This window comes from Tympanuchus pallidicinctus, unplaced genomic scaffold, assembly GCF_026119805.1.
Source record: "Tympanuchus pallidicinctus isolate F22 unplaced genomic scaffold, pur_lepc_1.0 scaffold18, whole genome shotgun sequence".
Classification (NCBI taxonomy): Eukaryota; Metazoa; Chordata; class Aves; order Galliformes; family Phasianidae; genus Tympanuchus; species Tympanuchus pallidicinctus.
Window position 1 is genome coordinate 10,643,031 of NW_026294699.1, and position 25,798 is coordinate 10,668,828.

At 46.9% G+C, this 25,798-nt stretch overlaps 1 protein-coding gene and 1 long non-coding RNA gene across 17 annotated transcripts in view; one reads left to right on the forward strand and one right to left on the reverse strand.

Moving 5' to 3' along the window:
• On the reverse strand, positions 1-12,420 carry LOC128078902 (uncharacterized). Of its 8 annotated transcripts, none has more exons than XR_008205906.1 (3): positions 4,109-12,420; positions 2,879-2,915; positions 1-1,997 (listed from the first exon to the last, which is right to left on the reverse strand). It is a non-coding gene; the product is annotated as an uncharacterized LOC128078902 (long non-coding RNA). The 8 variants fall into 8 exon arrangements; XR_008205905.1 differs by having other exon boundaries at positions 3-3,581; positions 4,109-5,715; positions 6,691-12,420; XR_008205909.1 differs by having other exon boundaries at positions 4-3,581; positions 4,109-7,199; positions 8,111-12,420.
• Positions 12,339-25,798, forward strand: part of DHRS7B (dehydrogenase/reductase 7B) — a 20,453-nt gene continuing 6,993 nt past the window's right edge. The window contains exons 1-7 of one of the 9 annotated variants that reach the window (XM_052679594.1): positions 12,339-12,435; positions 17,556-17,731; positions 18,733-18,848; positions 19,498-19,708; positions 20,345-20,437; positions 21,828-21,980; positions 22,506-23,979. In XM_052679594.1, coding sequence (XP_052535554.1) covers positions 12,416-12,435; positions 17,556-17,731; positions 18,733-18,848; positions 19,498-19,708; positions 20,345-20,437; positions 21,828-21,980; positions 22,506-22,711 — 975 coding nt within the window. In that variant the 5' untranslated portion in view covers positions 12,339-12,415 and the 3' untranslated portion in view covers positions 22,712-23,979. The other 8 variants (XM_052679603.1, XM_052679601.1, XM_052679600.1 and 5 more) reach the window with 8 other exon arrangements.

A 25,798-nucleotide genomic window follows, 5' to 3' on the forward strand; every position in this document is an offset into this window, starting at 1 on the left:
GGGATGGGTAATTAACGTCTTAACAGCACACAGTATTTATTCTAATGAATCTGAGTATCTTCCAATTAAACGAAACCCCCAATATTACTACAGTCTAAACCCAAGTAGAGGGTTATTCTTATTCTGCAAGAACTTGCTATTACTGATCTTGGGCTTTTCTCCATAGCTATATCAAAACAGGAGATAAAGATAAAAGAGAGAAATTCTGTCTGTGAAATTTAAGTCCATCTCTCCGAAGAAACAGGATATCAAAAAGACAATAGATGTGTTCAAAGCTTTGCAGATACCGAAGTTTTTGCTGAGATTTCTTTGCAGCTCTTTCTTGCAAAGTCATCATGTTTACTCTATGTAAGGTGCAGCAGCGTTTGTGTTATTCAGAAATAAAAATAATCATGTCTTTATAAATCATAATTCTTTCATTTTAAGAAGGGAGAACACCTGCAATTTGTTCTACTCACAAATAAATACTTCCTTTGGAACATACCATTTTTTCTCTCTGGACAGATCAGAAACAATTACAACAGTCAACCATCCCTGCTTCCTGAAGTTCCATGGCCCACCCCGAGGAGCTGCTGGGATTGGTGAAGCATTCTCAAAGATAACCCACAAGCACAAAATCCATCCTTAACCACAAATACTGTCACCTGAGGTTCTCCATCACATCCCAAAGGATGAATGTTGAAATTTTAAGATTGACTCCTAGGCACATTTCCACAGATAACAGACGATGCCTTTCAAACTTAAAGGTCCCCCCATAGTTTTTCTGGCATCTTGTTCTCCAGAAAGAGAGGGAGCTTTTTGAGCCAGAAATCTCATTTCAGGTTCACTCTGACAACGAATCGCTTTGGTACCAAAGCAGAAATCCATTCTAAAATTACACAGAAAAAGAATGGCTCTTAATATTTTCTGAAGCCAATTCCTTACCAGGGAGCCTGAACCAAGCTCCAGAAGGTATCAGTGTCATCAAGCCCTTTGCTTTCCATCTGGTGAAGACACCAGAATCTTTCCTGTGAAGAATTAAAATTTCATACTCTACAAATACCTCCTGATTGTGGCTGCCATACAGTGAAGGTGGCACGGCAGCAAAGCACATCAGTTCCAAAATAGGAACAGAAAATAGTTACATTTAGTCATGTAGTAATTTGCTAGATCAGGGCCTGCTTGCTACATACACACACGAGAGTTTATAAGTTTGCTGTAGTTTAATTTACTCTTGGGCACGGCTTGGGAATGTTTCTAGAATAAAACCTTTTGGTGCAGCAGATAGCTTGGGAAAGGATTTGCCTCTGGGGGCAGAAAACCATTTCAATCCCTCCTGCATCTCTTGGAGGAATTTTTAATTTTAAAGCACTGATGATTATGCTAACTAGTGCTTACCCCCAAATGACAATGGAATATAAATGTTGATAGTAGCTAAAACATACTGCAAACGTGCAGCTAAGTCTTCCTCCAGAGAGTCATCTGTGTTACATGATAGCTCAGCTGGGAAGATGCAGTGTGCCTCCACATGGGGAAGAAAAGCGGCTGTATCCTCAATCCTTGCCATCCCAAGGTGGCACTTCCAGCATTAATCAATCACTGACCTCGCAGCAAAACAGATTTATATGGTCCCAGCTCCACCACCCTCTCTAAAACAAAGATTTTGTTTTCAGTCCAGTCCATTGCTAAAAGCATCCGCCAGATTAGAGGCTTCCCCCTGCCTACATCTGAGCAGGGGGGGTGGAGCAGCTGCTTCAATCCACAACGCTCAGTGGCAACCAGTCCAGCTGCACAGGTCTGGCCAGAAGGATGCTTGTCAGTCCATGGAGCACAAAGATAGGTGGATTTCAGTGGGCTGAGCTGACTTAACGTTTCATAATCGACTTCTGAAAGTTTTCCCTTGGAATCACAGGCCCCTGTATTTCTAATTTAAACCTATTGACAATACACTTGCTTGTCTTCGTGATCTTTTGCAGGTCTCTCCAAAGCAGTGCATGGAATTCCAAGGATTCGTGCCCCTTAGGTAAAAAAAACAGTCCTAGAAAAGCAGAATGCCTGCACTTATTTTTCTGAGGATCATTTCTTAGATTTCCCTTTGGCACCATCATGGGATGAAATCTTGGCCCCAGTTGAGTTCAACAGGAATTTTGCCACTGACTTACATGGAGCTAAAATGTCACCCCTGCTATTTGTCAAGTCAGCTACGTCCAGACAATCCTGTAACATCTGACTTCAACCACACAGAAAAGTTCACTTCCTCAGTCTCTGAAGACAGCACAGCATTGTCGATCTCATTAAAAAACAAGACATTTATTCCTGGCAAGCTGCTTTTAACAAGGAGGGGTCCATCCAGTGCAACCACCAGAACCACCTCTCCGTTCTGTACCATACAGCTATTGGCCATTCACTTGTAAAAGTCACTGTGCTGTAAAACCTTTGTTTATCATATCAGCCCTCATCTGTGGTTTCCCACAGACACAGGGGGGTTTTCACCCCATTCATCTCCTGTTTTCCAAGCCACTGCAAGGTCCATTTCTAGGTTAGATAGCAGCATCTAAATCCCACTCAGCTTTTGTGATCAAAGGTAAGGCTGAAAGATAACTGATCACAGGAGGACAACTGATGTGAGCTACTTTCCCTCTCTAAAAACCCTGAGACAAGGGTTTTATTGCAAAATATCCAGGCCGGGTCAGCCACAAACGGGGTCCATCTTTGTCATGGCCATAAAAATAAAGCTATCACGTTATTTGACCAGAAGATACTTTCAAAGTCTATTCAAATGGGGAAAACCATCAGATGATGTCTGAGAGAGAGGAAACATATGAAGAGAGGCTCTAGAAAGGGACCTGTACACTGCTGCTCCCCACCCCAAGTACTGGGGAGCTACCATGCTGCACACCTGTGTGAGAGCAGCTTCCTTCCATCTTCTTCTTCCCCTGGGAAACAAAAGCAAAATCAGTCTCCACTATCTGATGAGCCTTAATTCTCAGCACTTAAATAATTAGCTTCTCAGATGTACAAAAACAACTCTCATTTTCTGGATTAGTGAAGGAAGCTGGGTTCCACTGAGCAAAGCTATTATGGAGCTGCTAATGCATGGTTTCATCGCCTGCCACTAAACACAGAGCAGTGTGGCTCCGGGGAGAGCAAGAACACAAGGAGAGCAGTGCTGCAGGGTTAAAGTGGAAGGCAGCAGGGGAAGCACTGGCAATAGAGGCAGTTGTGGTTTATGGCAGGAGGATGGCTGGCTTCGCTTGTGTGCCTGCCGAGTTTTATCTGGGTTTCAAACGATTACATAGAGCCCAAAAGAAGACAAAGCACAAGGAGATGATATTTGCTTTAAACGCAGACCCATTAAAGGCAGTTTCCCAAAGCAGGGTAAAAGAGATGGAACATGCTCAGAAGCTGAATCCTTTGGAAGCCATCTGGAACTTCTGCTCAGGTTCAGCAACTCCAGCAGCAGAGAATGGCAGAGCTTCAGTGCAGCCTTTCACATCTGTAAGGCTACAGGGATACTGGCACACTCTTGCCCTCCATGCTCTTTTGACTTAGGAGTTCATGGGAAACTGACTGCAAAGAGTCAGTCTTTTTCCACGTCTCACCTGGCAGGTATGGACATATAAACTCTTCAGAACAAAATCTTAATTTATACCTCGGCACACGAGTGGTGACTTTTTCATAACCAGATGGAAAAGGGGCTGAAAAAAACATCAGAAAGAGCTGCTTTGCTTTGTTCTGGGAGACTTAAACGTAGGCCCTATTAGATGAACAATTCAACGCTATTAGGGCTGTTCCTTCTCCCTTCTGCTTAACTCTTTTGCTGCCCCGCTCCAGACTTTAAGATCTGTTTCACACAGGCTTAACCAATAGCCTACACCGAATCTCTGGTGTGGTACAGGGAAGGGAGAACAGAACAGAGATTGCATAGGAAATCAGGGCTTTTGAGCTTTAACTGCAGCTATTTGACAAATGCAAAGTCATGCAACTTCTCACACACCAGGAGCTGGAAAAGCTTGAAACTGTTGATTTCATTGATTTCTTTACATTCTTCAGCATCAAAAATCCCTTCAGGACATGTCAGTCATTCTCCCCCACTCATCAGTACACACAAATCAGTGGATCAAAGTACCTGTAGTTCTGGATGTGGATTTAGGACTAAACACCTTCTGACAGCGAAGTTCTTCCAACTGTAGCTTCAATAAGCCTTAAACTTCTCACATCTGTCACACCTTTCCAAACAAAATGAAACTACTCAACGCTTTTGACCATCCATAAGAAAAGCCTGAAATTGCAATGGAAAGCCTGGGTTAAAGAAGAAAATCTGGTGAAGACACACAGATGGGAGATTAGTGAGGAAATCAATGAAACCATGATGGTTTATGCAGCAAAGTTTGCGCCAAACTGCTGTTCAGAGCCAGGCAGCAGGGGCATAAGGCACCTGCAGACAGATGCTGCAGAACCTCAGCACCTTCCCCAAGAAAGAGTGGCTCTCTACAGGTGACTGTAGAGAACTTAATCCTCTCTGAAAATGCAGAGATGCTGCTGCTGATGTCAGGGCTTGTTGGACCACTGACTTCTGAGGAGTTACAACCCCTGTAATTTAGCCAAAGCAATCAGGAAATAATTATGTACAGTGGAGAATTAAAAGATGGTAATTAAATTGTACAAATAAATAACTGGAGTGACTAAAAAAAGTCTACCCAAAGCCTCCTTTTGAGCAGTATTTAATGTAAATGAATCACTTAGTGGACAATACAACAATCATCTGTTCAGCTTCTATTCATTATCAAAAACAATACGGAAGGATTGGCAGGGAGCAGCCGTGTGCCAGAGGGAGCCCTTGAGGAAATACCACAGAATCTGGGCTGACTTTTGTCTGTTCTTCTATTGTTCCCTGACAATGCTTTGCTAATGAGTGTCCAACCACGTCATTTTGGTCACCACCTCCCCTCCTTATTTATTTATTTTGCCCAAACCAACTCAGTAGTAATACTGGCTTGTCCCAATGAGCTGAAATGCTTGTTCACGTTAGGGAGAGTTCCATCCTTAGGTGTGAGTTGTGCTGAGGCTCAGGAGCTGAGAATGCATGGCCTCAGGCAGCCTGGAAAATCCCACAGTAAGCAGTCCACCAAAATCCTTTGATTTGGGCAAAAACCCATGAAGTTTTAAAGGAAAAAAATCACGTACCTTTGAAATTTCAAATGCTTATTGAATTCAGCATTGGAGCTGTGTGCTCAATTCATCTTTCGTTGCTCGGTTTGAAATTATGCTAACTTCATTCTTGGAAATAAGCTGCTTTTCAATAGGGCGTACTTGAACCAATTGCACCCAACATTATCTTGGGTAGTTATCTGCTAGAGCCTGTAAGCTAACAGGAATCCTCATTCAGCATCTGGAGAGGCAAAGTACCCTGCAGCACTGCTGGTTCAACTCACCGACCACAGCAGAAGGAAACTCACTGAAGTTCTCCGAGATGAGAAAAAAGGGCAACAAAGATAAAGAGTGGGGCAGATAAACAGGCTATGCTGCTGAGAAATAGGCATGTGGAACGGCACCCAGATCTGACTTCCCAAGGTTGTCTCTAAGGCCATGATGCACAGGGTTTGCTTTATTTTGTCTTAAATGAAATCTTAAGCTCTGCAGCAAATCTTCTGCAGCCAGTGTTGTGTTGGTTTGTTGGGGTTTTTCTTTGCCAAATCCGGTGACGACAGTATGTGGGCTTCTAGTTAACACTACCTAAAATTTGAGATATAAATGCACACTTCATAAATTCCTGTTACTAGCTCAGTTTTCTAAAGTGAAACAGACAGAGATGGCACCAAATTCCCTAAGGCTTACTCCTGCAAACTCCCCAGCAAGCTGCCTGCGTCGCTCAGCCTGTAAGTGGGGAGCTTTACTCACTGCATGTATTCAGCACCCCACTGAATGGGGACTCAAGAGGACTGCAGCTGGCTCACCACGCGACCATTCGTGGTATTGCTGTCTCCAGCTTCCACCTGCCCTTCGGCTGGAGGTCAGTAAGGCCGAAGCAGAGGCTGTAAGATGAGTTGCACGACTTCTCTGTGGCCACCGCAGTCGGCTGCTCAGGATATTAACAGCCAGCTAGCTGGCAGGCAAGATGGGAATGGCAGCACAAAGCCCAACCTGCCACTGCCAGCACTGGGCACAGACCAGTGGTGCTCGGCTCAACGTGCACAACTCAGCACCTACAAGGCAGGGCTGCCATGCACAGTGTGGAGATGCACGGCTGCCAAGGGCTGCAGCAGGAATCCTGCATGTCACCCTTTGAATAAACATTCCTACCCCTGGACAGGGTTGGGAAGTGAGAACCACTGCTCAGCTTCTGGTAACAACAGCTCATCTCACAAGACCACTGTTACCATTTGTATTAATTGATGCTTTTCACAGAAATCTCTATTAAAACAAATAAACAATCTCAAGGATCTTTTTGGAAGGAAATAGCCTGCTTATATTAACATACAGTACATTAAAGGTATCATCCTAGGTATCATCCCTACTGGGATACACTGAGAAGAAACCAGACTAACTGACTTACTTTGTTTCATAAACTTCCCCTGAAATATATATATATATTTATAAAAAAAGCAACAGTATAATTCTGCTCCTCCTTGCTCTGGTAAAGAGGTTTTTTTTTCCTGTTGTTAGTCCCTCGTGTGGTTGCTTAAGTCAGGTCTCACTGTAATTACATACCTCACAGCAGTGCAGGGAGACTTAATTAAGAGAGTCACTGTAGGTTCGCTGTCAGATACGACCCAGTCCTGTCGGGAAGGCGCTGGGATGTGGCTGCAGCAGGTATGTTCCAGCAGACAGCTGAAGTTTGCAGCGGGTTTTGCCATCCTCCTGCAGAAAGCAGCCCAGACACACCCAGCCTGCATGCAAAACCCCTCGCCTCCACCATCAGGGAGCCCGTGGTTTTCAAAATCCCTCTGTGCTCACCAGGAGACGCTCTGCCACACCGCAGGATTTCAGATTCCCTCCCCCCCCAAGCTTCAAAAAGTGTGACTCACCAGTTTCAAACGGTGACATTTCATTCCCAACCTATTCTGGGAGCAGCTGGCTTTGTAACACATGGGGATGTGGGGAGAAGGGAGGGAAGAGCCAGATTGAAAGAAGCAAAAAGCACTCATTCTCTCCCCCGCACAGGTATGTTGCTTCTCCATTCCAGAACCACACAATTTGGGACGTGCTGGCAAATTTCACTGGAGGAAAACAACACAACAAGCACATTGCAGAGAAAAATATCTGTACAAGCAGTGATGCAATTTGCTGTCAGTCAGGAGGGACTCTTCAAATCCCATAGACGTGAGGAAATGCACTGTCCCCACTCCTCATGAGCTGAGCCCTGCAGTCCTCGATTGCTCCTTCAAGCAGACTGCGATACAGACCCAGGCTTTAGTCTTCAACAGTACCTTACTAACGATGAACAAATGTACGTGCAGTGGGGAAGATGACAACAGGGGAACGACAGAGAAATCACTGTCAGCTCCTGGTCCCCAGAGCAGTTTTGTGTCACACTCCTCTCACGCATAGCTTGTGTCTCTGCTGCAGGGACGTCACCACCATAAGAACAACACGCAGCACGTGAGCACAGGGCTGCTGCAGGCTCTGGCCTTGCAGGCTTGCTGGCACACACACAGCACTGCTGTCACCGGTGCAGTGCCAGAGGCAGGAGCTCAATCTCCGACCATAAATCCACAAACGGCTGCCTGGCGGCACAGCGGTGCTCCAACCCCATTCATTAACAGTTGTAAAATTCCACGGGGAGGGAGCCGGCCGTGATGCAACCTGATGGGAGCGGGGCGCAGGTCTGCAGCGTGCGGCTCAGCCGGGCACCGGCACTGCAGGGAGCACTGAGCACAGCAACCCAAGGCAGCTGCAGGAGGGCGGGCCGGGGGGAGCTCCAGCAGCACAGCGTGATGACACGCAGCACCGCGCGCCCCGCTGTGCCTCTCGCTGCTCCTAACAGAGCCCCGTGCATGTCTGCGCAGGAAGCGTTTGATTACAATTCCATTCACCTCCTTCGCTGCCTTTTAGACCATGGAGGGCTGCGCGTGTGGCTCCCTGCAGCAGCGTGGGACCTGGCGTGGGCAGATTCACTCCTGTTCTTTACCTGCGGAAGCCTCGCGGTGCTCATTCAGGGAAGAGGAGCTGGCTGGCTGCGTGGCGCTGGCATGCAGCAGCAATGACCTTGGCTAGGTAACTATCTACTGAATACAAAATAGATATAAAAACAGCAATTCCTTCTTTAAAAAAAACCAAACAAACAAAAAACCAAGACCAACCAATGTGCTGCTAAGGTGAGGAAAGGCTGTGGTTTGTTAAATAAATGCATCTGTCAGAGCTGGATTTTTTTTTTCTCCCCAGCTTCCCTAAATGCCCTTCACCAGCAGAGAGGGGGAGGGGACCTGCTCTTTGAAGCCTTTTCCTTATGGGAATAGAAAACACGGAAAGAATTCAATTCTCTGCCACAGCCCGGCAGCACCGATCCGTGCGTCAAGAGCCCAAGCCCAGCCACAGCTGGCTGGTGGGAGCTGGGAGCAGCACTGCCAGATGAGCCTCACCCAACATCCAGCATCGTTAAGTGTCCTCCGTAGTGTTACAGCACAGAAAGAGCAGAGGGAGGAATGGAGACAGGGAGCAGAAATAGAGCAATTCTGTGCGGAGCGCTGCAGTTATTCGTACCTTTGATCAAAAGCACCATCTAGTGAGAAAAGGGAACACTGCAACTGACACTGCTCTGCTCGACGACAAATGGAATGTGACTTTGGCCTGCTTGAACACAAGTAGCACCATGCACTCTGCTGTGCCCGAGTGAACAAGAGAGCGTTCAGAAATTACTGTGCTCTGCGTAATTATTTCTCCAGTGGAAATGTGTCCTCTTCTTCCCCTCTCCTCCCACCTGAGAACTCAGCCTCCCTAAAGCCAGCAAGGCGTGTGGCACTACAGGAAGAGAAAGATTTCCATGTTGCAATTCGAGAACTAAAGCAAAGTGAAGGTGGGTGAGCAGCCCAAGGTCGTGCAGGAAGCCAGAGGCAGATCCGGGAATAGAGAGCAGCAGCCCTGGATGCAGAGCAATGCCTGAACAATAGCACAGCACTCGCCCTCTGCTGTCTTTAACTCTTTCCTACCTCACCAAAAAGCACAGCAAGGGCTGAGCAGGCACTCCTCTGCATGTGTGTTTGCTGCCTTGCAGGACCAGCCCTCAGACCTCACTGCTTGCACCACACCAAGACAAAGAGGGAAGGCGGCAGGGATTGGCAGGGTTGGGTATCCTGAGGTCAACAAGGCTGATACTTCTATACAGCAACCACAATTAGAACCTCTTCACGGGATCGGTACCTCAGCATTGCCATGTCTTCACTTCCGCACGTGACAAAACATCACGGTCTCCCTCAGAGGCATTCAGTTCATTTCAAACAGTTGTGCTACGTTTTATGATTGTCAGTGCAGGAGGGGCAGATCTCAGTGCTCCCTCTTCCCCAGCGTTTGGGTTGGCCGCAGAAGTCAGGAGTTTGCAGCACAACCACATAATGTATCTGCAGGCTCAGTAAGTACACTTTTTTCATAGCAAGCTTGGAAATGCTGCAGTGCAGTGCCTGGAAAAGGCAATAATTACGAATAACTGGAACCAAATCACACAGAAATGAACTTAAAAAAAAAAAAAAAAAAAAAAAATTCAGGTGGTGCAAAAACCTGTAGGGCAGTGAGCTGAACTGGAGCAGAATTCTGCCAGAGAGGAGTGAGGGGCTACAGCCCAAAGCCTCCCCGAGAGCTCTCTGAAAGGAGCCCAGAGCCCAGGTCCCAAAGGTTCCAAATCAGAACTGTAACCTGAGCAAAAAGCAAAGGGGCAAAAAACACAACCACCTTCTTGGGTCCACTGCCCAGAAGGGACACAGACATCCTAGGCTGGTTTTTAGGTGCGACCAAAACTCAATCCATGCAAACAGGGAGGGAAAGAGGAGACTGCTCCCTTGCTTCAGAGGCTGTGACAAGAAAATCTTTCATTATGCCACAGCTCTTTGAACATTTACATTTTCCAACCAAAGGCACTGTGAAATTGGGAGCTCTCAGTTCAAACTAGTTCATGGATGTTTTCCCCTGGAGGTTTTGTTCCCCTGTGGGGACTTCTGCACGGCTCTTTGCTGCTAGGGAAAGCATCCAGAGCTCTTCTCAAAAGAGAAGCTACACCCCGTGCCCCTTGAAAAATAGGTGACAAATAAGAGCCTGGAAGAACTAGAGCACAAAATTGTTGCCCTAGAGAATGGGGTTAAAAGGCTGAAGATTTGCACTCAGCGATGCCTGCAGCAAAGCAGATGTGACCGAACAAGTGCAAACAGCTCCTAGAGTTTGGAGATATTTTCCCTCAAAAAAAAAAAAAGAGCTCCCACACTTCAGGAGGGCAACAATAGAACAGCAGGATGTTTGCTAAGGAAGCGTTAAAATGCTAAAAGGATTCCAGCCCTCTGCAGTTCTAGGCTGACACAGCGAGAAAGAGAAGAAAAGAGGAGACAATGAGTGCTAATAAAAACAACAGGCGTCGTTTTAAAAGACTACACCAACATTTAGCATTCAGGCGGCACGGTCTCCGGAACAAAAGCCCCAGGTTCAGGACAGACTCCTCTCTAATGTTCCTGAGAACAAAGGCACGTTGACACGAGTTACTCATCTCACCAATATGCAATTTGTGAATCAGCAGGTTTAAATCAAAGGTGAGCTCGTTGCTAATTACATAGATCAGGTTCATCTACTAAAACAGATCCCAATCAAAGCAACAAAATCAAGACTTATTCTAATGAATTTTCTTCTCTAATTGCAAATCTAGTCTGACTAACCCCCTGCTGCATGACTCTCCACGCAACCACTGCAGGGCAGTTGCTTTCAATCAACTTCCCCAGCACCTGCCAGTCTGGTGACACTGACTATTACCTGCTAAAAGAAATGAGCTGGCAGATACCGGGTAAGTTAGCCCAGGAGCCTGGACGTCAGGCAATTGCTGTCCTGTAAGAAAGACAGTGCATCACTCTACAGTTCATCCACTTTGGGGAGAAGGATGGTTTGAAATTTTTTTGTTTTGTTTTGTTTTTTTTTCCTCCAGCTCTGATTTTCAGGAGACTGAACAGACCACAGCTTCCAGTCAGGCTGCCGTGACACAAAGCAACTGCTTCTTGGCTTTGTTCTTCAGTTTAATTTACATAAATAAAATTATTGACTCCTTCCTTTCATTCCACAGCGGCCCTAGAGATAGAAAACTGTTACCACCATCAGACCCCTTGAAATGTGACTTTTTAGGAAGATCCCAAATTCTTCTTTTTCCACTACTATTGATCCATTATTAATGGTAAACACACTGATGTGAACTCAGGCTCCAGCGTATTTCCCTTAATGCAGAGGAACAAAACAGTGTTATCCGATGTAAACCATGCTTCAAATTGCTGTCGTGAAACCCTACTGTTTATCTCAGGGAAAGACGCCCAGGATTACCTGCCTTTGTCTCTGGATTGCCTCTGTCAATGTAGCTTCTGCTCACGCATCACCACAGGGAACAGAAAAAAGCACCGGTTTGAATGCAGGCACCGTTCCCGTGGTGCAGGAGGTCCTCACAGTGTTCGGTCCCTCAGGCCTTTGGATCCCAAAGGCACGAGCAGCGTTGTGCTGTCCCCTGGCAGCACTCCATGGCCTGCTGACAGCGCCATCACTGAACGAGGATGCGTGAAGCTGTCATTCAGGCCCCACTTTGTCACCAAAACTGCCTGTGAGCATCCCTACAAAGAGCCCGTGCAGGAGCTGCAGTTCTCTCTGCTGTCATGGGATGCTGCAGGAATTCAGCACCCACCATTCCTCGCTCACACACTGCATCATTTCTCCATTTTCAGTCTTCACACAGAGGGGTTAAAGAACCGAATTTAGATCTGTGTTATCAGCCAAGCACGTAGCAGCAGTGTGAGCTCACGAGGGACCACCTGCCCCGTTCAGGACATTCCCCTGACGCCCAGCTCAGCGTTCAGAACAGCCCCATCTCTCTGCCTTGAACCCAAGAGCAAACAGGCTCAATAGAACCGTTCGTGGAGCCAGGTAGCGCTCACCTTCCCATTTTCACCCGTTTCCCCATCTCTGGCCTTCCCTGGCCCACGTGCGAGCAGTTTCGGCACATCCCAGTGACGGGGGCAAGGACGGAACGGACGGAGCCCCGCGAGCAGCCCAGCGGGGCCGGAGGCGGAACGCTGCGCTGGGAGCGGCGCTGCTCGACCGGACCGCACACAGGGGGGGACCATTGGTCGAGCACCGCCCATTCCGCGTTACCACTTCCGGGTCGCCTCTCAGAGGAGCAATCGGCCATTGGGCAGCCTACCAGAAATCCCGCCCCTCCTGAGGGCCGTACCATGCGTGCAGTACCGCGGCACTTCCGGCTGTGGCCATGGTGACGGGGGCTGCCAGGTACGCGCCGTGCCCTCACTATTTCCCCGGGGCTCCTCCTGTCCCTCCAGCGGCCGGTCAACTCAGCTCCACAGGGCGAGCCGCGGGGCGACTCGGAGAGGTGGAAGCGGGGCTGCGTGGAAGCGGGGCTGCGTGGAAGCGGGGCTGCGTGGAAGCGGGGCTGCGTGGAAGCGGGGCTGCGTGGAAGCGGGGCTGCGTGGAAGCGGGGCTGCGTGGAAGCGGGGCTGCGTGGAAGCGGGGCTGCGTGGAAGCGGGGCTGCGTGGAAGCGGGGCTGCGTGGAAGCGGGGCTGCGTGGAAGCGGGGCTGCGTGGAAGCGGGGCTGCGTGGAAGCGGGGCTGCGTGGAAGCGGGGCTGCGTGGAAGCGGGGCTGCGTGGAAGCGGGGCTGCGTGGAAGCGGGGCTGCGTGGAAGCGGGGCTGCGTGGAAGCGGGGCTGCGTGGAAGCGGGGCTGCGTGGAAGCGGGGCTGCGTGGAAGCGGGGCTGCGTGGAAGCGGGGCTGCGTGGAAGCGGGGCTGCGTGGAAGCGGGGCTGCGTGGAAGCGGGGCTGCGTGGAAGCGGGGCTGCGTGGAAGCGGGGCTGCGTGAGCAGTGTGTGTGCCGGGATTTGGGAGTGGGAGAGAAGCCTCGAACCGAATCAGAGAGGCGGGAAGATTTGTGCCAGAACGACTTGTCAAATACACAGCGCAGCTCCTAGAAGCATCTTTTACCTCTCTTTCTGTAACACTGAGCAAGGATGCTCTATAGATAACAACTTCACATCATATTCATGACCACGTTCAGTTATCGTTGAAACACAGCAGATCTTCTACATTGTTTCAGGTAACAGCCCTCAGCACATTGAGGCTATGCTGTTAGAAGTTAACCCTGACTATTGGAACACGAGTTCACCCACCTGGGCACACCTCAGGCCATTGTTTGCCCCTTGGTGCCATCAGCTCAGAGCAGAGCTCACAGCTGCAGAGCCCTGCCTGCTCCGTGGCACTTCTACAGCTACCATTGCTGCTTCTGATAACTCCAGCTGGGTTCAAGCATTCTTCTTCCTCCTAAACCTCTTCCGCCCCCCACATGAAGGAGTTCAGGCTGAGCAGTTCTATCCTGCACCTGGATTCCTTCTTAATATTTGTATTTTTGTTGTGATTTTCTGTTCATAAGAGTAGAAGCGAGCACTGCAAGCACAGATTGGCATTCCATTAATTCAACCATTTGAACGGAGTCACTGTTTTTTCCTCATTAGACTTGAGCTGAGGTTTCTGAAACTTGTTCTACCATTTATGGGGATCTTTCGCATCAGAAAAATTGTCAGCGCTGTTTGTTTATATTTAATCACTGATTTTCTTTCTCTCTTTTCCCTCCTATCCTAAACATCTAAGTTTGATTTTAGTTTCTTTCTGAAGTAGTCAGGTCGCTGAAGATGTTTAAGCAACGCAAGTAGTTTTCAGTTCTTTTGGCTTTAAAAAGATTTAACAAGTTTGGTCAGTGGGACAAAACAGCCATTTTAGAGCATACGCTATTGCAGTGCCATAAAGGGATGATAATAACAAGGTGGCAAAGCCTTTACCTACAGCAAACAAGAGCAGGCCTAAATACAACAACCACAGATACAGAAACAAAGAAAAAGAGCTGCTTACCTTTAGGAGATCTCAGGTAGCAGGAATCTCCAGCAAGAGATACTCTCACCTTCATTGCCACCCCTTAAATGAGGTCTGGGAAGGGGTGGATCCTGGCTCTACCCTTCCAGTCACTCAGATGCATTGCACACACCTGAGCTCCCCTGGGTTGGCCCTGCCTTTCCACCAGGTGCTCAATCACTGCTTCAGGCCCTGACTCAGCACTGCCACAGCTATAAAATCAGAGTGTCTTCAAACTGATTCAAGTAGGAGTTACTTTTTTTTTATTATTATTATTATTTTATTTTTCCCCCCCTTTCTTGGAGGGTACATAAAGAATATTTAGTGAAGGCTCTGAAGTCAGCACTGGAGATTATGAGATTATTTAACACTAGAAATAATCAGATGGTCATCAAAAGTTTTACCTTTTCAACACAGCTCTGTTTCTTTCATGTATGGGTTAAGTTACCCCCAGGTTTCAAAGGTCACAGAGCATACTCCTGAGGCTTGTTTTTAGAGGCTGTGCCTGCATTGGGCAGAGCACATTTGCTTGGACTGCTGCCATTTTGTAATTGAAGTCAGATCTGTCCTGTGAAAAGACCAGAAGGAGACACCACCTCATAGAGGCTCTGGCAAGTGAGGCCCCTTCAAAGGTACGATATTGTGCTTTCTTCAGGCTAAAGTGGGTCAGTCGTGGCTTAAAGCTGCTGTGATTCTGGATGAGTTCTTAGGAAAAATGATTTCTTTTTTTCCTTTCCTTTCCTGAGCTCCCTTTAAATGACACCTTTTGATTTCTGAAAATAGCCTCCCAGTTGCTGTCATTTGTCATAATGTGATTCTAGGTGGCCAAAACTGAAGGAGAATAGATCTTGTTTAAGGAAACTATCAGGGTTTTGATATATATATATTTTTATTAGCACTTGTTTTCACCTTTGCTGCCTTTAGTGCACTTCTGACGTTACTGACCTCCTTTTTTTTCCTCTGAAATCCTCCTAGCTTTTACAGGATAACACTCAGCTTTTGTTTTAAGGGGAATGTTTTTCTTAACAGATGTATGTGATTTATTTTACATGAAGCCTTTCCAACAGTTTCCAGTCATCTGTATTTGGTTTTCTATTATCAGTGATATTTTTTCTGCTCTCTAAATCTGTAAGTTCCAATCCTGTGTCTTGGGGTGAAGAACTGAGAATTTCAGTTCACTTGAACCAACAATGAGCAGCAGCTTCTCTCCTGCAGATAACTTGATATCATTCTTAATGGCAGTGCTTGTAAATAACAGATCCTTGCTTTTTTTCAATGCAAATAGCCAAACTTTTGAACCTGAGAGCAAAGGAAAACCTGTTGCTTTTGGTTTGAAGTGTTGAAGGAATTCTTTATTCTTTGCTAAACAGTTCAGCTGTAGGTTCTCCTCCTTCTTTTCTCCTTTTAGCTTGACTGAGCTTTATTTGTTCTGGGGCTCTTTTATGGAGCTGTTTGAGCACCTTCCATGACAGATACCTACAGCTGTATGACCTAATTAAGATCTACCTTTGATTAGCTGTTCTTTCTCACTCCTGCTCTTCATTCAGTCTTCCTCATCCTCTGCTTCCCCTCCCTTTACACACAGGGAGTGATCTGTTGTTTCAAACCACAGAACTGGGTTGTAGCTGCTGATTTGCTGCGACCTTCAGGCAGAGATTGGCAAATCTGCCCCATTCCTGTGTGTGATATGAACAAAAAGAAGAGGAAGAAAAGCAGTAAAAGACTTACAAAGATTTTCAAACAGAGAAGATTAAATGCAGACCTTTTCTATTCAGAAAGGAGATGAACAATGAACAATATGAGTAAGGAATAACATAGGCAGAACTGATTCACACTGATGAGTGATGGATGCCACATCACCAAAATGCAGTTGGCTTTTAGCTGATGGGCACGGGGGTCCTTTTCCACCAGCCCCTGTGACAGAGTTGGTGTGAATTCAGTCTGCACTTTGCCAAAGAACAGGAAGGAACCACACTGAAATCAAACACGGGAGCCTCTCTCACCTCCTGCTGTGGTTCAGTGAGGACAAGAGTCACAAAAGCTCCTGGTCAGCTTCTCGTCTGCTCTGTGCTGCTGTCTGCATTTTGCCAAAATCTGAAGCAGTGTTGGTCAGGGCCAGGTTTTAAATGTGCCCAGTTTCAGTTGGGCTTCGTAAAGGAGCTGCCACCCTTCCTGTCAGCTCCTGCTTTGGAAATAATTAAAGGTCTTAAAAGGGAGCTGAATATTTTTGACTCCAGGATGGCCCTGTAGGGCACACTGGTCAATGTCAGCACCTGCTGTCCATGCCCACCTCTTGTCTTCTGAATCTCAAGAGACCCTTCAGAGCAAAAAAGGACAATTTGAAGAGGCAGCTGCTTTAAATGCTTTAAGCAGCACCTCCTGCTCATCCAGCCTAAAGAAGGGCAGTGACCTTATGTCTTAACAGCTCTTTTCCGAGGATTATTTTGTGCACTCTTCTCATTTTAAATCTGCCTTCTCCTGTAAATCAATACAAAATAGCCACAGTGCTTGCACACTGAACACCAAGAGGTGAAGAAATAAGATGCTGAACAGCTGGGTGATGTGCTTGTGCACTGCCTTTCAGTGGGATGAATTTCATCCCCCTTCTGGGTTTCTGATTTCCACTTTGGGCACATCCCTGTGCCCAAGGGAGCCCACGGCCTGGATATCTGCACTGTTACACAGTGAAGTGCTTTGTACAGATGCATGAGTTAGCTCGGGAGTGGGAAGCTCCATAGTAGCACGAGAAAAGCTGTGTACTAGTTTGCTGGTTTTTGTTTTAGGCCTCATCATGCCTGTTTAGAGCTAGCTTAGATATCTTTCTTATTTTACACTGCTCTAGCTATACCTCTGGAAATACCTGATGGTTCCTTACTGGTTCAGCAAGGGAGCTTTATAATGGTCTTTATAACAGTCAGAAGCACGCAGAGATATATCCCAGCCCTGGAGAGCTTTAAATCTCAATACACAGTTGTACAAGGAGGGAATTCAAGGCAAAACAGAAAAGCCTGTGGAAACAGCATCTGTGGATCCAGGTTTGTTGCATGACAAGGTCCAACTTACAGGATCCAACAGCAAACGTCCTGCTGAAAGACCATAAGCCAGCTGAAAGACCTTGTAATGGAAGTGAACACATGTTCATATTTGTATTGCTGTAATTGGGTACTGATGTGATCTTCTGAAAGTCTAGCCTCTAGGCCATGCATCCAACCTGCTTGTTTTATGTTTTAATAAAAGGAATATTTTAAAAAGGTTTTGTTACTTACATACATTAACTACATTACCTACTTCATGCAATTTCTCTTCCCTCAGTGCAGCCCAGGCAAACCATTGGACAGCCATGCTCTAGATGCAGGGCTGAGGGAAATCAGTTGAAAACGAATGGGATTTGGTTTATTGGTGGTGTGAGGCAGGGCTAGGTGAAAGCATTTCCCGAGTTTTCGAGCCTCTGCTAATTCTCTTATTGGTAAAACAGTCCGTTTCCTTCACCTAGGAAGGCTGTTCAGAAAGGAAGACTCATGGACCTCACATCCACTGTCATCATCCCGCTGCTTTTTGGCAGCCTGGGGATCTTCTCCCTTTTCCGGCTGCTGCAGTGGATGCGGATGCGCGCTTACCTCCGAGGAGCAGTGGTGGTGATCACAGGGGCCACCTCTGGCCTGGGGAAAGGTAGGTATGGACAGCAGGGTGCCAGAGGGACAGGGAGCTGTGGGAGGGTCCTGCTGGAATAGAGCAGCACTGAGTTCCTTTAGTTTTGAGCTGGTACAGCTGTGGCAGTCACAATTCTGGTGCAAAAAAAGTCCCAGCATTTGTAGAGGAGAAATTCTGACCACGCTGCATAAAGCAGAACCATCAAAGTAAGAAGTGAGCTGTGCCTCTTTGTGCATCCAGGGGCCTTTTCTGTAAATGTTGAAGAAGCCAAGAAGTCAGACTGTTTCTCTAAATCTTCCCAGGAATTAGCATTCTGCACTTGCTGTTGCATTTTGGGATTCCCTGTCATCTTTTTCCCTCACCCCCAAGTTAATGCACCTTTTCTCTTCTGGTATAAATCCATCTACTTAATTTAAAAACTCTTGGCAATATTAATTCAACCTTTTTCCAAATAACCTCCCCTCCCCCCTTTTTTTTCTCCTCCAAATCAAACACTTTTTTGTGTGTGTGTGTGTGTGAGTGGATACATTTCTAACTCTGCTTTAATTTAAATAGAATAATTGCTTTAAAAAGCTTCTTGAAGGGAAGAAAGCGCTCTGCTATCAAGGCCTTTCATTAGGATGAGTACACCTAGAGAACAAGCAGAGCTTAAATTGAAGCTGCATTTGCTTGTGAGTTTGTCCTTAAGAACAAAGGTGTAACTGAATGGCGAGGAGATGGATCTGATTTCTCTGCCTGTCAGAACCAAAAGGACGAGAGCAGAAAGATGATTTTTATTTCTCATCCAAATAGCTGGTATCCCAAGGCAGTACCTCAAGGGAGACCTTCCAGCTGTGATACGCTGTGCAGACGAAGTGTTGCTGGCTGTTCCTTTCCACTCTTCTCCTCAGGGATAACAAACCACTGCCCTTGACCCTTGCTAGCTAAAGGGTTTCAGCCTATGAGATGTTGCGTGGATCTGCTGTTTGTCTCTGGCATTCAGATGCCCACTTTTTCTCTTTTTCTTGCTTCTTCCCAAGAATGTGCAAAGGCCTTCCATGCAGCTGGCTCCAGGCTGGTGCTCTGCGGCAGAGACAGTGAGAAACTCAAAGACCTGGCACAGGAACTTTCTGCCATGACCGATCACCGAAAGAACGTAAGCGCGTGAGGAGGAAAGGCTCGCTGTCCCACACAGCTGGGATGGGTATCTGTGCTAGCACAGAAGTTAGAACTGCTCGTGTGCTGTTCTTTGAGCAATAGGTTGTGGTTGGGGAGAGATATTGCTATAGGAGTGCTTTGAGCTGACATGTCGAGTTTGCAGAAAGCCTACACAGATAAGCCAGCTGAAGGACCCTTGTCTTGTAAGGGAAGTGAATGCATGAAGTGAGCAGAGTCCCCCAGCCCCACTGCATCTGTACGCTATGCTGTCACTTCTCAAGGTTTGCTGTGTCTTTGCTCTTGTTTCTGAAGTCTAGCTCTGCTGGCTGTGGATAAGAAAGATACTGCTGGCTTCTGAAGTAAGCAGGAATTGCATTTTTTTACTGCATTAGATACAGTTTCTTAGGGAACGCAACAACAAACTGTGCACCTGAGGAAGATCTCACTTGCCCTTTTCCTCTGTCTGGTGTGAGGAACAGGCCAGGAGAGCAGGAAGAGACCAGAGTACAAGCTGCTTCTGTCATGTATTCCTGTGCAGTACCCAGCACACTGATTGAAGGGGGCTTGGACAGCCTTCTCTCTGAGTCACAAACGTGAGCACATTTAGCACGCCCTCAATGGTCTCCTGGCTGACTTTTGTTTTTCAGATGCACAAACCTCACACTGTGGTGTTTGACCTCTCGGACACTAAAACCATTCTAAGTGCTGCTGTAGAGATTCTGAAGTACCTGGGTCACGTGGACATACTGATCAACAATGCAGGCATCAGTTACCGAGGCACAATTGTAGAGACAGGTCTGGATGTGGACAAGAAAGTGATGGAAACCAATTATTTTGGTCCCATAGCCCTCACCAAAGGTACCTGTCGTTCACATTATAGGGGCACAGTGGCTTGTACCTTATGAAAGCAAACACAATTAAGAACAGCTTAACTGCTAATTGTATTTGGTGGAATACAGTATGAGGGGAGGAGAGTTTTGTTCTATGGGCACATATGATGTTGATATGTGGGTATGACTGTATGGGAGGTACAGGATTAGAGATGATACCTTGCTTAAAACACCTCCTGACTTGAGTCTGGAAGGAGCTTTGGCTGGTCTGTCTGCTCTGATGAAATCCTGAAGGAATGGAGTTTGGGTTCAAGGTGAGGCTGTAAGCTTTCCTAGAAGGCTTCTCTGGTTGTATAGAAGGTTCAACCTGGAGGGTGCCAGCTGTAAGAACTCTAAAGATGCACTGGTGGCAGGAGAGAGCAAGTTCTCTTCACCATAGCAACTGTAAGGCCTTTGTGCAACCTCACTGGCAATGAGTCACCTAATAATGGGAATGGCCCAGTTTCAGTTACAAGTATCCTAAGCACCAGGCCTTGCCCAACCCCTACCCTGAACGAGGATCTTGTCATGCACTCACTGAGGCTTCTCTGAAGCACTGCTCTGAAAGCATACATTCTCAAAGGCAGTAATGGTCAGACTGTTACTCTTTTTTGTCCCTTGCCAGCACTTCTCCCTTCCATGATCAAGAGGAGACAGGGCCATATTGTGGCCATCAGCAGTGTTCAAGGCAAAATAAGCATTCCTTTCAGATCAGCATGTAAGTACCTCCACAGAAGATGGGAAAGGCATGTTTGGGGCGCCAGGCTGAATGAAAGATTGCACATTTAGTTCTCCATGCAGCTGGCTGTGTGCAGGGAAGGCAGGGCTGTGAATCTGTGTGGTGACCACACTAACAAACCTGTGGCAGCTGTCGAAGGCACACACAGATACAAAGCCCTGTCTTGAAGATGGGAGAGGAGAATAAGGCATGTGACTTTTTTGCTTAGAAATTTAGTCTTGCAAACTGTTTCATATTCCTACCATAATATTTGGGAGTCCTGTATGTTTTCTATTTTTCTATCCCTTGGGAGTAATTAGTTTGCTAATTTTATTGCATTTTTTCCTTGTTATTTGTCTGATTAATTTCCTATAAAAAAAGTAAGAACTTTTTGGCTTACGTTATGAAGTGCCGTGGTACAATTGATAGCAAAAGGAAAACCTAAACAGTTACCTTGGACCCAGAAAGATCTGCACACTAAATCAGATATACCAATGAACAACATTGGTGTGATTACTGGAAGAAGTGTTGGAAAAGACAGAGGATCTAAGAGAACAGTATTTGGCATAAAAGCATCTGTAAATCACTGAAAATAAACAGGAAGAAGAAAACATGCAGTGGAGGTGGTATGCATGTGGTAGAGCATGGTGTTGAGTGAAGGAGAGCTTGGAATGTCTGGCCATCATGGCTTGCAGATGATGTGGGTATGCTTGCAGCAAGATGTGTGTTCTGAAGAGCTTCCAGAATGCTGCACACTGACCAGAGCCGTGTGGCTCAAGCTGCATGAAGCTCAGCTTTGCTTACAGGTCCTCAGAGCGTGTACTGAGCTGTGTGCTGCTGCTGTCATCCCTGAACCATGCTGAGGTGATGGCTGTCACAGCAGTGTCAACCAAATGCATGTGGAAAGCAAGCAGGCAAAAGGAGTAGATCATGCATTGAACAGGAAAATCCTACCCTAGGGCACGCTATGTGCTGTGTGATCAGGTGTGCAGCCAAGTTCTGAAGTCCTTAATGCTTAGTGCACACAGGGCATCATGTTCCCTCAGCCTCAGTCAGTCTTATCCAGTGCCTCCCAAGACAGCCTTCATGTTTCTTCTATCGTGAGTGGGAGGCCCCCACTTGGGTTCACTCTGTAGTGGCTTTGGCATGGCTGTGAGATATTAAGTTCAGAATTCTAGCCAGTTTCCAACTTGAGTATTTACATTTTGCCTACCTGAATTGCCCCTTAATTCCACTGCCTCTTGCTGCCATTCACTAAGAACAGTCAAAAGCTAGCAGACAGCTGCTGAGTTCTTGCTGAGAGGTGGCTGCGTTCTGGTGAAAAGCCCACTTGGGGATAAACTGTTCTCCAGCTCTGCTCTTACTGCATAGCCTTTGTCCTGTTTTTCAGATGCTGCCTCTAAGCATGCTACCCAGGCCTTCTTTGATTGCCTGCGAGCAGAGGTTGAGCAGTATGACATTGATGTGACGGTTATAAGCCCTGGATACATTCAAACAAACCTTTCTCTCAATGCTGTCACAGCAGATGGATCTCGCTATGGAGGTGAGATGCGGTTTTGTGTCCTATACCCAACACATTTCTACCTCACTGAGTTACTCCAAAAGATGCTTGCAACATATGGCCTCTGGTGGAGAGATAAGTTAGCCCTGAAGCATCAAAAGAAACCTTTGGATCTAGCCTTCCTAATCAGCAACCACCATGGGGTCACTGAGTTTAAGGTAATTTTATAGGGCAGATCAATCTAAGCATTGTCTTTGAAGGACTCTGCCACTGTTCCTGAAGCTTGAGATTTCAGTGCACCTGGAATCAGCAGTCAGAAAGGGAAGGACGTATTGGAGCTTTTGGCTCCAGGCTTTAATTGTGAGATGGGCCACAAGGCTTGTGTTCTGCAGCCTGGGTGTTGGAAGGAGCACGCATTCATTTCTAGCTCAGCCATGCTTTATACCTGCCTGTGTAAAAACCAAGAAGTAGGACAGCAACCACATACAGCTACAGCGTTCCTTGGAAGGGTGTTTAAGTGTGGGCTTACCTTCCAGTGTTGATGCTTACTTGGCTTTACTTTGGCAGTTATGGACAAGAACACTGCTGAAGGCCAGACAGCTGCAGAGGTCGCTCAGGTGGTTCTCTATGCAGTGGGGCAGAAGAAGAAGGAAGTCCTCGTGGCTGGCCTAAAGCCCTCCCTGGCTGTATACCTACGAAACCTCTTTCCCAGGCTTTTCTTCAACTTAATGGCAACTAGAGCAAAAAAGGAGAGAAAAACAAAGGACTCTTAGGGCTCAGCTCATTCGAGCAGTAACTGTAGGGAGAGAGTAACGTCCTGCAGTTTGGCTGGGACATCAGTGGAAGTGCTCCTGTGGGAAAAACCTTTCTCTAAATGCTGCAACTTACCATTGCATGGAGAGTGAGAAGCAGTGTCCCCCACGACAGGGCAGGCCCACGTGCCAGATTACAGCACCTGAACCTCCCTGAAGAAGGGTGCTTGGAACAAAGTGTGGGAGCTGAAGCTGCAAGAGAGGGTAACTGTAGGTATGTACACACTTCACAGCAGGAGAAACCCATGTGCTGAAAGACACTTTACCTCACCTCAGGCACGCTCAGCTTTATTGGCCTGCTACAACTAAAACCCACTTGGTTTGCCTTCCTGCCCCCTGTGGCCTCTGTGAAATACAGTCCCCAGCTGAGAGCTTGCATGATCAGTGTCTCCTTCCCACTCCTTCCAATCTCATCCAAAACGCATTGCTTGCAGTGGAAACTTCTGAGCCTCTGCTTGTTCATGTGCCAAACCATCTGATATGTTAAGCTAAAGCTAAGTCCAGTGCCATTTTTAAAAAGTAACTCATGTAGAATGCAGGTTTTATTTGGAAATGATGTTATCTGTCTGATTGGTACCTTACCAAGGTGTGGGGCTGTGACACTGTGCCACCTGGCACCACGGTGTTAATGCAACACAGGTTAATGCAGGAGTAGCACCAGACAGATAAAAAATAGCAGGGCAGCTATTAGCTGATAGACACCTGGTCCTCCTGCTGGCCTAGAGCACAGAGCAGGTGTGATTCTTTAGCTGCCAGGCACACCATATTCCTGGCAAGCAGAAAGGATCTGTGTGTAGGGTGGATGACACAGGTGACAGACCCTTAGTTCTCACCTGACTTAAACCAGTCCCAGGTGTCAGTTAGGATCACATCCAGGGAGAGGAGGAGAGCTGCTTGCACAGATAGCACAGGTTACAAGGAGTTCTTCAGCCTGAAGGAATGCCATACTCCATTCTTCACCCCCTTTTACATTTCCACACTGCATACAACTTGTTCCTCCTTCCAGAGAAGGTGTATCCTGTCCTGTGTGATCCCAGCAACACTAGGAAAAATAAATGGCTGCACTGGGATGGTTCAGAAGACAGAAATATATAAATTGAAAGAAAGCTTATGAGGTCCAGACCCCTGCTGCCACCTCCATGCACTTAGCAGCACTCTCCCAGTGTACTGCCTTGTATGTCCTGCCTGTGAGTGTGTATCTGATGACAAATAAATTACGTTGCCATAAACTGCATCCTGTATTCTGTTTCAGCTCCTCACTTCAGGGGTAACTTTGGAGGAAGGGAAAGCATTAAAGAACAGTTTCTGTGAGGTGTTACTGTGCCAGCAGTAGTTGCAAAACAACGTACTTCATCCCAGCCCTCTTTTCTGTCACCTGCTAGTTTACAGCAGTGTAAATCCACAGAGGATTAGTGAAGTTAGAAGTCTGATACAGGAGCACGGGGTCTGCAGGACCTTCTTCATAAAGTCTATTTTTGCCCAGTAGGTTTATAATGGATCTCTGAGAGCCTCATCTCAGATGATCACCAGAATGTGTTTAATGGCCACGAGGCCGCTGCTCGGTTTGGATGTTCTCCACTGCCGTTATGGTGGAGGCTGTCAGTTTGCTGTATGAAGGCTTCGAGTTGAAATTACAAGCAGGAGCTTTCAGGTGTAGGCACTGAAGACTGGAATCTTTTTTTTTTCACTGTTAAATTATAAAACCAAGGCATTACCTCCTTTCTCTCTCCACAAGGAGAGCTTCTCTAATTGTTACTCATGCTTTCCCTTTCACATTCTGCACATTTGGGTCTTTCACCTCACAGTGAAATACAGCACTCCTGCCAGTCTTGTCCAACTGCTGTCTGCTGATGTTTCTAATCACAGTAGCTCAGGAAGGAGGAAGGGGCTGCTTTGCATTTCTGTGTTATCTCCCAGAGTGCTGATGGATATAATGCATCAGGCCTAAGGAAAGAAAAAATACATGCAGGGGAGTTATTGTAGTTACTGTACACAGAACTGCAGCAGTCAGAATACCAAGGATGTGCACATTCCCCTCTGAGAGCAGAATCCCCCTCTGCAGTGAGAGGAGTGCAGTGCTCTCCATTTCAGAGTGCCTGATGGTCAAGATGGGCAGCAAAGCACGCAGGGCACTTGAAAACAAGAACCCACATCTCCAGAACAGGATGAAAGGTGTGTTTTTAAAACAGGCCTACCTGTTGCAATAGCTGGTTTTTCACTTTTCCTCCTGCAGTAAGAGACCACAGTAAACGTGCTCATTTTTAACTGCAGAGCATTTGATGCAAGTTGTGCTCTTAAAGAGCCTCCCAAAGGTTAGTTCTTCTGTCAGTGATCATTCCAGGCAAGGGAAAGCTGGACACCACAGGCCAGGACCGTTGGGTTTGGGTGAAGAAAGGAAGCTAACAGCCCTAACAGTTCTTCTGCAAGCACAGGAATATCTTGTGTGGCTTGGACAAGGATACCTGGGGACCTTCTGCAGCAATACAATACATACTGGCTGCAGCAGATCCATCGCTAGTTTAAAATTATCCAAAAGATAGACAGGATTTTAGGAACAAGCAACATCAGAGCCTGAAAAGCAGCCTGCCAGCAGTCTCAGGCTAACTGTAGAAAGATGAAGTAATTGCATTTCTTCCTCTCCTCTCTGCCAAGGCAACTGTATGTTGTTGCTATAAATAGAGACGGTCTGGATCTCAGCTTCTTTTAACCTTGGAGGGGAGGCATCCACTGTACCAGCAAAAGAGGCCAAGGTTTGAAACACAGAAAACTCCTGATGCCACAGCAATTCCCTCTAACCTACGTGCCTGCTCAGGTACGGCTGCAGCCTGGAAGTGAGGGGGACAATCACTGCCTGCTGCTGTGATTTGAAAAGAGAAATGAATTTGGTTTCTGATCTCACGAGTCTCTCTTCCAAGGTCAGTGCTTCAGATGCGGCGATCAGACTGCAAATACTATTTCATTAAGCAGCACACCTGTATGCAGGCAGGTTTTATTACAGGCCTCTGCTGCTGTATTCAGATCGTAACCCTTGAAGCTGTGCTAAGCTGG